This window comes from Nicotiana sylvestris, chromosome 4 (genome assembly GCF_000393655.2).
Source record: "Nicotiana sylvestris chromosome 4, ASM39365v2, whole genome shotgun sequence".
Taxonomy (NCBI): domain Eukaryota; kingdom Viridiplantae; phylum Streptophyta; class Magnoliopsida; order Solanales; family Solanaceae; genus Nicotiana; species Nicotiana sylvestris.
Window position 1 is genome coordinate 30659995 of NC_091060.1, and position 14003 is coordinate 30673997.

Below are 14003 nucleotides of genomic sequence, written 5' to 3' on the forward strand. Positions count from 1 at the left end.
AAAGTCTACCAAATCTCGTCCGAATGACCTGAAATTTTGCTCACACATCCCAAATGACATAACGAAGCTACTGCAACTCTCGGAATTCCATTCCGACCCCTATATCAAAATCTCACCTATCAACCGGAAATCGCCAAAATATCAACTTTGCCAATTCAAGCTTAAATCTTCTCTACAACTCCAAAATCCATTCCTATGGCGCTCCTAAGTCACAAATCACTTCCAGAAGCTAACCGAACCATCAGAACTCACATCCGAGCCCTCTAACATATAAGTCAACATCTGGTTGACTTTTCCAACTTATCTTAAAAGAGACTAAGTGTCTCATTTCTTACCAAATCCTCCCCGAACTCAAACTAATCAATCCAATCACATAAAACACGGATAACGAAGCATAAAGAAGCTGAAATGGGAGAAACAGAGCGGTAACCCATGAGACGATTGGCCAGGTCGTCACAAAGATCATTCTAAAGTAAAGATTGCAGCCAACAGTAATATTAGCGCGATTGAAAATTTGAGGAAGCATTTGACTCCAAGAAAATTTAAAATGTTCAGAGAAACATATTTCGGATACTTTGTTAATTTGCCGATGGTAGCTATGCAACCCCGTTTGATACATACTTTATTATTGAGGGAGGTTGTTCACGATAATAGAGATGAATTGTGGTTATCATTGAATGGTTGTAAAATACGTTTTGGTATCGGTGAATTTGCGCTTGTTACGGGTCTGAACTGTACTGGTGTGGCGCATAAACATTATGATACTAATCAAAGTTGTAGTTTGATTGATCGCTGTTTTGGAGGAATTAAGAAGCTTAATAGCCAGGCTATAGTCGATTGTTTTGAAGGGGAGAGATGGTCATCAGATCAAGATGCAGTGAAGATTGCTGTGATTTTTTTCATTAACATCTTTTTATTTTCATCACTTCCTGATAGTCCCGTCTCAGTTGGTCACTTTAAGTTAGTTGAGTCTGGTGAATTTGAAAATTATCCATGGGGTAAATTGGTTTTTAACAAAACGTATACCTCATTGAAAAAAGCTTTTCGAGGGAAGAAAGCAAAAAAATATTCCAGGCTATATGGATTTCCATTAACATTCCAAATCTGGTTTTATGAATGTTGTCCTCGAACAAAAGATCAACTTCTGTGTTTGTTGAGCATAGAGTCCCTCGCATACTTAGCTAGAAAGTGATCAGTAATCCTACTTCGGGAAAGGCATCAAAGTTACTGTCTGATATAAAGGTTACTTTTAATTATACTTTTTGCACCTGTTAATAAGCATTTGTATTATATTTTATAATATTGATGTATTTTACTATATAGTTGAAGGTGAGAAATATTTTACCAACAACACTTGAGAAACCAAGTATGGATGTGCTTGCTTTTTTTGATATTGAAATGGAAGAGAATGCAGCAGTTCAGGATGATGTTGTATGTGAACTTGGCGACGATGACTTCCAATTTCCTTTTCCTATTCCATCTAAGATATACAGGAAATCAAATTCAGATCATGAGCCTGCTAGTATGGACTTGATAGGTGGGATCAAATGTATGCCATCTAAGATATACAGAAAATTAAATTCTGATCCCGAACCTGCTAGTATGGATTTGATAGCTGAGATCAAACGTATATTAGACTGTCAGAAGGTTTTGAAGGAAGATTTTCAAATGGTATGTGTATCTTATTATTTTGGCTTTTAAAATAATATATTTAGCAATGCTTTTATTATCCTTATTTTTTTCACTAGATCAAAGATGAATGTATTCATTGTGGAATCTAATTCCAAATTAGTTAACATTATTGATTTATTGTCAAAGAAAGTGGATAGCCTCACTACTGATGAGGTATTTATCATAACAATCGATGAATTATTATCTTGGAGTTTATATATTACAGCAGTTTCTTAAATTTTCAATCATATATATGTTTTAAAAGTTAATTAATTAATGTTTGAATAGCTTGGGGGAGGAGTTCGCCACCAAGGCATGTATGGTGGTTGTGAATTAGATGGTTACCATGGCAGCGAAGGTCGTGATAAAAGCGCAAAGGCTCGTGGCATCAATGATAGTAATCACTTTGAAAACAATGGGAAAATGAATGAAGATCCCAATGTGTATTTTACCGGTAATCATACTTGTTTGCTTTTGGCGTAAGATTTCTTTTGTTTGCAAATTTATATATAGTATTCATTTTATACCTAATTTAATTTTTGAATATGGGTTATACCATATATGACGTAGAAGAAAACATATTCATGTTATATTTAAGTTATGACATATATATTTCTTGTATAAATTTAAGTACGATCTTTTTATGATACAACAATATCAACTACATATATACCCACTGGGTATTTTGTTTGTTGTATAAAAAGACGGATCGCATATATGTAGGATAATTATATATATTGCCTCATGAACATACATGTTATGGGTTTTCACTACTTCATGATCTGTAAAACTGATTATACACATTTCACATGACCTGGATGTGTGTATGTTTATGGTCTACCCAAAGTCGAGCACGATGATGATGTTAGAGCTCGTACTTCAGCTAAGGACCACATGGAGGACTTTTATATTGATGTCCCGGAGTCCCAGATTATTAAATATACAAATCCTGAGGCCTCTGGTAACTTTGGATGTTGTATTATGATATTTTAGTAAATATATCATAATATCATACATGTTGTATAATGACATTTTTGGAATGCGATTATTACTAATCAATATACTTATGTTGGTGCTGGATATTCAGCCAAAGATCCCATGGAGGATTTTTATATTGACGTCCCAGAGTCACAAATTGTGAAATATACAAATCCGGCGGTAGTGGAACCTACATCTGAATGTTTTATAAGACATCTGGACCAGTCAATAAGTCATCGTTATTGAGTGTTATTGGTTCAAGCAACAGTTCGGTGGGAGGACGCTCAACAAAGACCATTGTGACTGGAGGATACCCTTTGGTATGCTTTGCAACTGATGATGATTACAACAAGATCAAGAGTGAGTTCAAGACATGGGTTACTACAGGTTTGTGGATAAAAAGAAAGTAAGTACCCACTGGTATTTAGCGTAAATATGGTTTTTTAAAGACCACTATTTTGATGATAAATTCGGTATTTTTCAGGGGTTGTGTTTACGCCAAAAAGGATAATGTATTACAGCTGCCATTTGAATTTGGGGTTATGCATGTTCATAAGAAGGGGTGTTTCCACCAGCTTGCATACAAAGGCCAACCTTTAAATGATACGGTACGTTAGACATTTATACATTGAATATTTATTCCAAATATGTCTTATATCTTTGGTTGTGAGTTTATAGACAACAGTAAAGGAACAATATGTCCCATTTTGATGCACAACGCAAGTATATGGCGTAAGCTTTATGATATATTTGATTTTCAGTGTAAAAATTATCAGGGTATGTTGTGCATTGACTTTTGTTGTCAATGACAGTCGAATGTTGTCAACCAAGATGGTCTGACATGAAGCTATTGGTTCATGCACCTGTTTAGTTTCTCAGATATCGAGAGCTGTGAATGTTTTAGAGTGTAAAGCTTGACTAATTAGATAGACACCATTTAGAGACAGGAATATTGTCTGAGTAGCTGGACTATAAGTTTAAAGTTGCATCTGCACGTGGTGTTGATAATTCTTTTTATACAGGATAGTAGTTCTCCTTTATTATACATGGTTGAAGTTCACAATTTGTCTCTTATTATAAATGGTAGCTAGCTATGTGCTGGCAAGTTATCTGATTGCACCTCCAATTGGAATTTTGTCAAAAAAAGAATAAGTATCGTTAATTGATGTAATTTGATGTTGGTACACACAGGTTCTGCCAGTGTAATTCCTCAACTAGTTCTCATGTTTAAAATTTTCTCCTTAATCCACTGTCTTTAATCCTTGAACATTAACAAGGAAACAACCTATAGTTACTTAAAAGCAAAGAAGATATGACTTATTTGACCATATATTTAGATGTTTCTCTTAATATCAGTTGTTTCTAGGTAAGCAGTTTAGTTCTCCTGCAAGGAAACAACCTATAGTTTCGATCAATCTCATTCGCTCTCTAAAATTTCTTATAATAAGAAATGAAATGTCTGATTTACTCTTTCACCTAGTTAAAGAAAGGTAATTGTCCACCCAATAGAGCTTAGCCATGAATAGGCCGAAATGGTCTCGTGAAGCCGGTCCCCTTAAAATTATCACGGTATGTAGTGCATTTGACTTTTGTTAAGATATTTAGTGATTAAAATAACCATATTTTTACTCTTTGACAGCATGTGGATATCTTATTTTACTATTTGAGGAAGAAGGGGAAATATGATCCAGATGTTACAGTGAAGTTTACCATTACAGATTATTTATTTGATTTGAAGATTAAGGCTCTTCATAAGAAATTCATTGGACAAAATAGAGATATCATCGTGTTGAATCCTGATCACGATGTCGCCCAATACATTCTGGGTAATCTAATGCTTTGTAACCGTCCATGGCATACTGTCGACGACGTATTATTTCCCATTCTTGCTTCTATGGACAATTGGCACTGGGTACTAGCAATACTATCTTTCAAAGGTAGATGCTTTTACCTTTATGATTCAAAGCAAGGTACCGCTTATAAATCCAAGGTCCGAAGAGTAATTGACGCGTATGCTGTTACACTCCCGTACTTTCTATGTGCTCTTGGTTTTTATGGCAAAAGTAATGTCATCGAATTGAATCAAAGTCCATATAAAGATAAGAGAGAGGATGATCCCTTTGATGTTGTGATGAGCCAAAAGGTCATCACCCGTTTTAGAAATAAATTCTGTGTTCCGAGACCTTAAAAACTTCTCTTTGCATCACCTCAATTTACGTGCGTAGTCCGGGTTCGTAGCCGAAAAGCCATTATGTGAAAATATGTGGAAAATGATAAAATTTGCCTTTAAAATGAATTTAAGTTAACTTTGATCAATATTTTGGGTAAACGGATTCGGACCCGTGATTTGACGGTCCCGGAGGGTCCGTAGGAAAATATGGGACTTGGGCGTATGCCCGGAATCGAATTTCGAGGTCCCAAGCCCGAGAAATGAATTTTTTAAAGAAAATTATTTTCTGGAGAATATGTGAGTTTTTAGAAATGAGAAAATGTTTGGAAGTTGTTGGTATCGGGTCCGTATTTTGGTTCTGGAGCCCGGTACATGTCTTATATGTGATTTAAGTAGAGCCTGTAAAATTTGGTAAGAAACGAAAGTCGTTTGATGAGATTCGGACCCGTAGTTGTGAAAATTGATACTTTGAAAGTTTTGAGGGTTTTCTTAGATTTCTATGCTAAATTCGTTATTTAAGGTGTATTTTGGTGATTTGATCGCACACATAAGTTCATATGATGTTTTTGAGTTAGTATGCATGTTTGGTTTGGAGCCCCGAGGGCTCGGGTGAGTTTCGGATAGGTTTCGGAAGGTTTTAAACTTAGAAAAAGTTGCAGGTTTTCAGTTTCTGGTGCACAGGGATTTTGTGCTTCGCGTTCACGTGGCTTCACTCGCGAACGTGGAAGGCAATATTCCTCAGGTGAAAATTTGTTCTTCGCGAATGCGGAGCTTGGGACGCGAACGCGAGGCTGTGGGGGTGGGGGAGAATACCCTACGCGAACGCGTCCAGGCCCTCGCGAACGCGTAGGGTTAGTGGCCTCGGGGAGGGATTTCAAACTTACCTTACGCGAACGCGGCCACCTGACCACGAATGTGATGATTCTGGGAGCTGAAGCTTCGCGAACACGAGCTTCTGATCGCGAACACGATGGTCAGCTAGGCCTGACCCATCGCGAACGCGACAGGCCCATTACGAACGCGATGAAGGCCTGCCTAGTGATTTTAAAGCAGAAGCAAAAACGGGCAGAACCCATTTACTTCATATTTTTGAAATTTGGGAGCATTGAGGCGATTTTCAAAGAATAATTTCTTCCCAAAATATTGGTATATGATTCTAAACCTTTCTCTTTTGTTTTCCCATTGCATTTCATCAATTTTCATCTTAAAATCTAGGATTTTTATAGTAGAAATTAGGAATTTGGGTAAAGTTGGGGCTTTTTGATAAATTGGGATTTAGACCTCGTTTTGGGGTCGAATTTCGAAACTAATTGCATATTTGGGCTCGTGGGTGAATGAGTGATCGGGTTTTGGTCCGAACCTCGAGTTTTGACCAAGCAGGTCCGAGGTCAATTTTTGACTTTTTGGGGAAAAGGATAAAAAAACCTATAATTAAGCATTGGGTATGAATTCTTTAGCATTTATTGATGTTGTTAAATCAATTTGGACTAGATACGAGTTATTTGGAGATGAATTCTAAAGGAAAAGAGGTGTTTGAGGCTTGAATTGGCTGTGGAAGTTTGAGGTATGTGTTTGGTCTAACCTTAGCTTGAGGGATTAGGAGTCGAGTCCTATTTGCTATGTATTATTTGTTGAGTACGACGTATAGGCATGGTGACAAGTATCTATACGTTGGTGTCAAGTATGCCCCGCGAGTCTTAAATTGACATTGTTGTGTTTTTTAACAAGTACTACAAATGCATAAGTTGTTGATTCTCTGTGTTGGACAAGAGTTATAATTAATCTCGTGAAAATTGCTTATGGTTGAATATTGGTTCTAGACGAGGGTTCTGTTGTGAAGCTAAAAATTGAAACAAGTTTGGTTATAGCTGATTTCCTTGCCGAGATATATTTACTACTTACTGTCGATTCCCTTGCCGGGATATTATCGTTTCCTTATTGTTCCCTTGCCGGGACTCTTTTGTGATTGGAGTTGAATTGTATGTTGAGATCGGGTTGCACGCCGCAACAATACTATATTTGGATCGGGTTGCACGCCGCAACAACACTATATTTGGATCGGGTTGCACGCCGCAATGCTATTATATTTGGGTCGGGTTACATGCCACAACAATGTTTATATATTTGATTTGGATCGGGTTACGCACCGCAACATTAAAGGATGAAAGTGGTTATTGATTTGTTATGGTTTCCTTATTCTTTTGGCTGCGAATCTTAAATTGTTCTTTATGCTTTTCTCCTGAGTTACTGTTGGTAAATGATATTCCCCCGCAACATGTTTTCCCCGCCCATTCTTAACTGTACATTTCTGCTTTATTTTCCACTGTATATGATATAATTGCACAGGTTTATTTGGTAGTCTGGTCCTAGCTTCATCACTACTTCGCCGAGGTTAGGCTAGGCACTTACCAGCACATGGGGTCGGTTGTGCTGATACTACAGTCTGCATTGTGTGCAGATCTCGGAGCAGCAACATTCGGACCTTAGCTTGGGTGACTGCCTTCAGTCCAGTCGGAGATTCCGAGGTAGTCCTGCATGAGTCCGCAGGCCCCGACGTCTCCATCTATCCCTTCATCCTGTTTCATTTACATATTTCAGAAACAGTGTATTATTCATTTTCCAGATCTTGTTTGTAGTAATTCTAGACTGTGCGTGAAGCGTGACACCAGTTCTGGATAGTTTTGTTCAAGAAATTATGTTGGGATTATTTAAATGGTTTAATAATTTCTTCCGCTTGTTTTAATTTTCGCTGTCTATAAACTGTTGCTTCACACTTGTTAAAGAATTAAAATGAGAAAAAGATAATTTGTGCAAATGGTCGGCTTGCCTAGCTTTTACTAGTAGGCGCCATCACAACCCTCAAGGGTGAAAAATCCGGGTCGTGACAGATGTTGTCGTGGTTGATGAGTTGCCAATTCAGCAAGAGACGTAAGATTTTATGCGAATTGTTACAGTGTCTTATACAGGTTGTCGTATAACTTAAGTCTTCTCTAAAACATATGGTAATTTTAGTTTTTTGTTTTTTAAATGTAGTGACAGTGTTGCGCTTGTTGCAATGTTCGCGGAATCATTCATATGTGGACAAAACATGATGAAAAATGTATCTGATATCAATGGTCAACGCCTCAGGTGTGGGTCGTTAATGTGGGAATATGGCAGAATGAAGCAGGATCAGCTTGTCGCTAGTGATGCGGAAGTCCCTGGGAAATGAAACAGAAAAAGGAAACGTGTTTATTTATAAGAATAAATAGTAGCTCTACTCGGTTATGTAATACTGATCATGGTTTTCTCATATAAAACTCTCTTTTATCTTCCCGTGAATAATGTCCATGGACAAGCAATTATGCTATTGAAGTATTACTGGAATTTATTGGTTTGTTCTTATACCATTCAAGGATATATAGCAGGATATGATGTTTCTAAGATGGCTTTTTACTCTACTTATACGTCCAAATCAACTATGCTGCCAAACTATTACTGGAATTTATAAGTTGTATTCTGCTACCATTCATGAATAAGTAGCAGCGTGTGATGTTTTTTATGATGGCTTTTTAATCGTCTTATACACTTGGAAACTTTTCAGAAGAAAAGATTTATACAGCGATGGTGCTATATATGTTCCCTAACCAAGCAGAGTTTTTTTTTTTTTTTTTTTTTTGGCATTTATAGTATTTATAAGTTTATTTTCATGCTTCACTTTATGTATGTTGCTTAATAGATATTTGTTGCTTGGATTGCAGCATAATACACTGATATAGGTTGTCGTTCATCAAGTAGAGATCTTTTTGGTTGTGATACAAAAATATTTTAGCATTGATCTGTGCATCTCTTGGACAAGTACCTGAAAGGTACTTCTACACACAGATAGTATAAATAAAACTTGTATAGTATCACACCACTTAAAAAGATAATTATACAGTATGGTAAAAAACACGTGGGATTAATAACTTATAAAATGTACCTAACACAACATGTTAAAATAATCTAATAGTGGCAAAAGTTCTTAATAGAAATCTTATTTCAAAGTACAACTTATACCCAAATCCCCTACGTGATTAACTTATTCATGAATCGCCTCTTTGGCTACTTTTTGAACAAAAGATTTCTACAGTAATGGGACTATAGTTTTCCCCCAAAGCAGCAGAGTACTTTCTTGTTGGCATCTTGAGTATTTATTGGTACTTGATAGTGGATAAATTGAGATTACTCTTCTACCTGCATAATAATAAGTATGGTTATAACTTATTGCTTTCAGTGTTTTTATAAGTGTTAGAAAATAATAAACAAAAATGGCTTTGAGGCATGAAAATCGACTGTCCTTAAAGAGTTATTGGCTGTATACTAATTTAGGGAAATACAAAACGATTCTCTTCAGGATACAATAAAGCCTGAAATAATACTTGTGGTTTTCTATACTACCTCGTTGGAAATTCTTGTATATTTATAGGCAACTACCAGACCCTTTCAGAAAAAAATGTCTTGTTTCACAAACAGTCATATTCGGTTGGACCCTTTCATAACAAACATAACTATTTATTCGAATTTTGAATTTAAAATTTAAATAAATCTAATTTTTCTGTCACAAAATAAAATAATTAATTTTAGGACCCGACCCAAGTCCAAGTCTTTGATTATAATATAGAAATATATAGTGTACTTAATTGCACACACTTAAAAGTATGTGTCTTAAATGAAAGATATAAAAGGGACAAGTGCTTAAAAGGCTTCAAAATTGCCTTCTCTCTTCCGAAGTGGGATCAATCCAGAGGCGGATATAGTATATTACCAACGGGTTTAACTGAACCCATAACTTTCGATGCGGAGTAAAAATTTGTAAGTAAAAATTCATTAAAATTGCAAATATAGTAGATTTGAACCCATAACTTTGAAAATATAATGGGTTCAATGCTAAAAACTTTAAAATGAAACCTAAAAAATTTAAATCCTGAATCCGTCTCTGGATCAACCCACTTCCCAACTGGATTAACAAACTATCTTACAATAAGAAATCGATTGTATACAAGGGATAATCATCATAACATTGGATAACTTTATACCAAGAACAATTACAAACAACTCCATATTCAAGTACAAACTCTATATACACTGATGTGCAGATTTGGTGCGCGTCACATTTGCATCAAAATTGTCTTTTTAAAGAAAATATTTAAGTTGATATCGCGACGTATGTTCTTCAGATGCCCTACTAAGACAGAGAAATTCAACACATTTATAAACTTAAAGCAAGAAAGATATATCAATTAGTAGAATTATGCAATTCATGAACAAAGAGCTTTTGTGCAGATATGTCAATCCTCTTGCAGAGCTTAAAGCAGTTCTTATCCTAATTACCTAGCTTACTGGTGAATTCTCCAATCATCTAAGTCTGCCAGATATAGTCCAGTACATATTTGTATTTAGTAGTTCATTACAAGTTAAAATTTGCAGCAGTTCCCAACGACGACAACAACAACAACCCAGTATAATCCCACTAGTGGGGTTTGGGGAGGGTAGTGTGTACGCAGACCTTACCCCTACCATAGGGTAGAGAGACTGTTTCCAAATAGACCCTCGACATCTTTCCCTCCAAGAACTTCCCACCTTGCTCCTGGAGTGACTCGAACTCACAACCTCATGGTTGGAAGTGGAGGTTGCTTACTATCAGAGCAGTTCCAAACGAGATTTTAATAATTTTATTATACGGAATGGCAGCAAGATGCTATATAAAAATTAATCCAACATCAATAAGTCTAAGCTATTCCATTTACATGCTTAAATTCTTGAAACCCAACGTTATACTTAGAAAGATAGCAACTGATTTGGACTATCAAAGATGGATAACTCCCTTAATAGGCAACAATTGATGTTGACTATCAACTGTATACACTGTATTATGCCTGTAGTTGTTAGACAAACTAATGTTTTCAACTAGTGCTGAATTAGCTTGTAAAATACAATCTATTATGAGCTACGATGAGCTTCTGGAATTACAGTATAACCCACGGCAGCTCATACCATTCAAACTTGATACCATATATATGAAATTATATCCATATACACACATTATAAAACTGATCATAACCAGTATTAGTCCAGTGATTGTTCATAAATTATACATTTCGCCAACACATTTATTCACCATTTGACATTTGAAGATCATCCTTGTATAAACTTGTATAGTATTTGCTATCTATTTCTCTTTTGCGGGAGACCAATACGAAGCAAAGGACGTACCAACCAAATACGGAGATACCGATATTAAGATGCAGCCAATAGATTAGCCATAAAACGTGATGTATTTTTTTTAAATTAAAATACTGTTTAACCATAAAAAAGCAGATATGACCGCAGTTGTCAAACTAAATAAATATACGACTAGCAAACTATGAAAAGAGCTAAACATTCTTTGGAGGATTCCTGCAGGATTTCTTATTGTGACCTTGCTGCCCACACAAACTACATGTAATTTTACATCTTTTTCCCTGAAATTCACCGGCACCTTTCAGTCTAATCTTCTTTGGCCTTCCAGGTTTAACTCTTACTTTTTGTGGTTTAACGGCATCCCCTAAGACATCTCCAGAAATTTCCCATTGACTTTCATCAGGAATTGGATAAACCGGAACCTCATAGGTCTTTAACATGTAATCCTTGGTACAGTATCCCGAGCAATATTGGTATTCATCCATGTCGTATTTAGTCACAATTGCCAATGCATGCTCACATGGTATCATATCCATTTGGAACCTTCTGCAACTACATTGTCTTTTCCGCATGCACACCGCAAATCGCCTACCATCATCAATGACTGTGAACAAGTGTTCATTTGATAGTATAACCTACAATATACCAAATTATACAAAAAGTAAAATATTAACCTTATACATTGTATAATGGAATCTGGTCTTTATGTAGTAACACCAACATATAAAAACAGAACATAAAATATGTAGCTTTATACACAACATTACATCATATATTTAGATGTTGTACATGTATACACAACATAAAATATGGTTTTTATGTAGTAACACCAACATCAAAACACTGTATAACATATTTATATATTCTAAATTTTCTACCTTGTGTGAATTCATTATTATTAGCATAATTAGAGACGGTACTAAAACTTAACTTACCGTCATCGTTCTTGATGCAATGATTCTATCCCTTACCAATATTGTTGATACCCAATTTTTCCCTATATATTTTTAATATGTATAAATACTTTCCAAATAGCATATATATGCATATATAAGCATGCACAAGGTTTTTATAATTTTTCTATAATTTTAAAGACTTTACATTGATTTATTTTCTTCCCTTTTACTCATAAAATCCCCAATAATTATCCCCCAAATTATTGTTGTGGTGATTTAGTCATGTAAATCCTATATTTATGTCAAAATATTGTTGAAATATTTTTAGTGCATTTTTATAATTGTATTTTGCATTTTTAAAGCTAAATTACATATAATTGCAATATTAGCCTTATTAGTGTATAATTACATTTATATGCATAAGATTGATATTCTATATTTTTTAAAATATTAAATATCTATTTTAAATTATTTTAGTACACAAAATTATTTTTTAGAAATTATCAATTATTTATTCTAAATTATATGGGATTAAATTGTCTATTTAAAACATAGCCAGATTGCATTTCAATTTTAGCCCCAATTTTAACCCAACCCCAGCCCAATTTTAATCAAATTACCTGACCCAAACCCTGAACCCGCCTACCCGACCCAGAACCAATTAAATTATGGCCGTTGATATGAGAGATCAACGGCCTGTATTAACCCTTGCCTTTTTTAACTCTAAACTACCCCTAACCCTAACTCATTTTCCAAATCCGCTGCCTCTGTATTCTCTCATCCCCTCTCCTCTCTCAGTAACTCAACCAAACCCTAGCCCTTCAAACCGCTGACCTCTCTTCTCCGGTCTTCTCCGGTGATCTCTCATTGACTCCTAAGCCTCCAATGGCTTCTCTAATGCCATGCTTGCCTTCTCTAAGATCTTCAATGGCCCAGGGCCACGCTGACTTGCATCTAGGGTTCGTCACTTATCTATTCTTGGCTACTCCAGTGTGATTTCGAGCAAAATCACGCCGTATTTATTATGATCCTTGGGATTCTAGACAAGTTCTTTCATCTCTATTTGGGTTTCTTCTGAAACGCTAAATTCTTACTACATCTCCTAGATTTGTACAAATTTAAAACGATTTGAGTTTTTTTTTTTTGATGTTTTACACTATCCTTGGAACTCTTTTACAAGAATCGTTGATTTAGAGTGTTTTCACCTCCTTCTAAAAATTAGGGTTTCAGAACTTTTTTTAAAAAAACTTTGTTTAAACTCATTCTTTATGTTTAAAACTTCTATTTCTTGCATATTTCGAATGATTCTATGATTTTACTACCTTTTCAACTCGCCTATGTTGAAAGCCCTAATTTTCTAGATCTCTTCGTTTGGTTCTGTGTGTTAGCATGACTGACTGTTGTTTGTTTGAGTTTCCGTGACTATCTTGCTTCGAATATGTTCCTACTGAGTTTTTAGCCTAACTTATATCACCTCTATGTGTTTTTGTTCATCTCGACTGGTCAATACTTGCCTCTTTGCTTGCTATGTTTGGTTACTCCTATCTCACTCTTTTTATATGCTAAAACTCTATCTTTGATTGACTCTGAACTCCCTATTTCTTGGCTTGATTTGAAAACTTCCCTTTAGACCTTCGATTCTCCTGTTTAAACTTGGGAACCCATGATATTTTCCTTAAATCAGTAATTTCGAGTCTTGATTCACTGATTTACTATATGCTGATTTTCGATTATTTCCATATTCTGCAACTTTATTTTATTTTCTTACCTTATTTGGTTAACCGAGTATTTTACTTATTCTGTACTAGGTGTTTCCTTAATTGAACCTTATGTAGTTACCCCTAATTGTCTAACTTGTACCTGATGCCCTACTTGATTTCTTTGCTTAAACATTTTTTCTGCCCATTACCGTTGGTTGATTACCCCTTAATTAAATGAGTACTTGCATTGATTTGATTCTGATTAGTACTTGGTTCCATAATTACTATACTACTGTGATTCTTGCCTTATTTTACCTAGTTTCGAACTACTATATATACATACTCTCTCATTAACACAAACACACGAACGCTTTGGTTCAAAAGGCT

The 14003-nt window shown here is 35.4% G+C and overlaps 2 protein-coding genes across 2 annotated transcripts; one reads left to right on the top strand and one right to left on the bottom strand.

Annotated features, from left to right (window-relative positions):
- The first annotated feature begins 725 nt into the window (after nt 1-725).
- LOC104248841 (uncharacterized) lies at nt 726-7325 on the top strand. Its single transcript, XM_009805169.2, has 6 exons — nt 726-1242; nt 1324-1671; nt 1960-2125; nt 2759-3055; nt 3134-3257; nt 7278-7325. The coding sequence occupies exons 2-4, from the start codon at nt 1369-1371 to the stop codon at nt 2893-2895; spliced, it is 606 nt and encodes a 201-aa protein (XP_009803471.2). The 5' UTR covers nt 726-1242; nt 1324-1368; the 3' UTR covers nt 2896-3055; nt 3134-3257; nt 7278-7325.
- A 3889-nt stretch (nt 7326-11214) lies between these two features.
- Nucleotides 11215-11961, bottom strand: LOC104248840 (uncharacterized). The gene is made up of 2 exons (XM_009805168.1): nt 11956-11961; nt 11215-11655 (listed from the first exon to the last, which is right to left on the bottom strand). The coding sequence occupies exons 1-2, from the start codon at nt 11959-11961 to the stop codon at nt 11215-11217; spliced, it is 447 nt and encodes a 148-aa protein (XP_009803470.1).
- Between the last annotated feature and the right edge of the window lie 2042 nt (nt 11962-14003).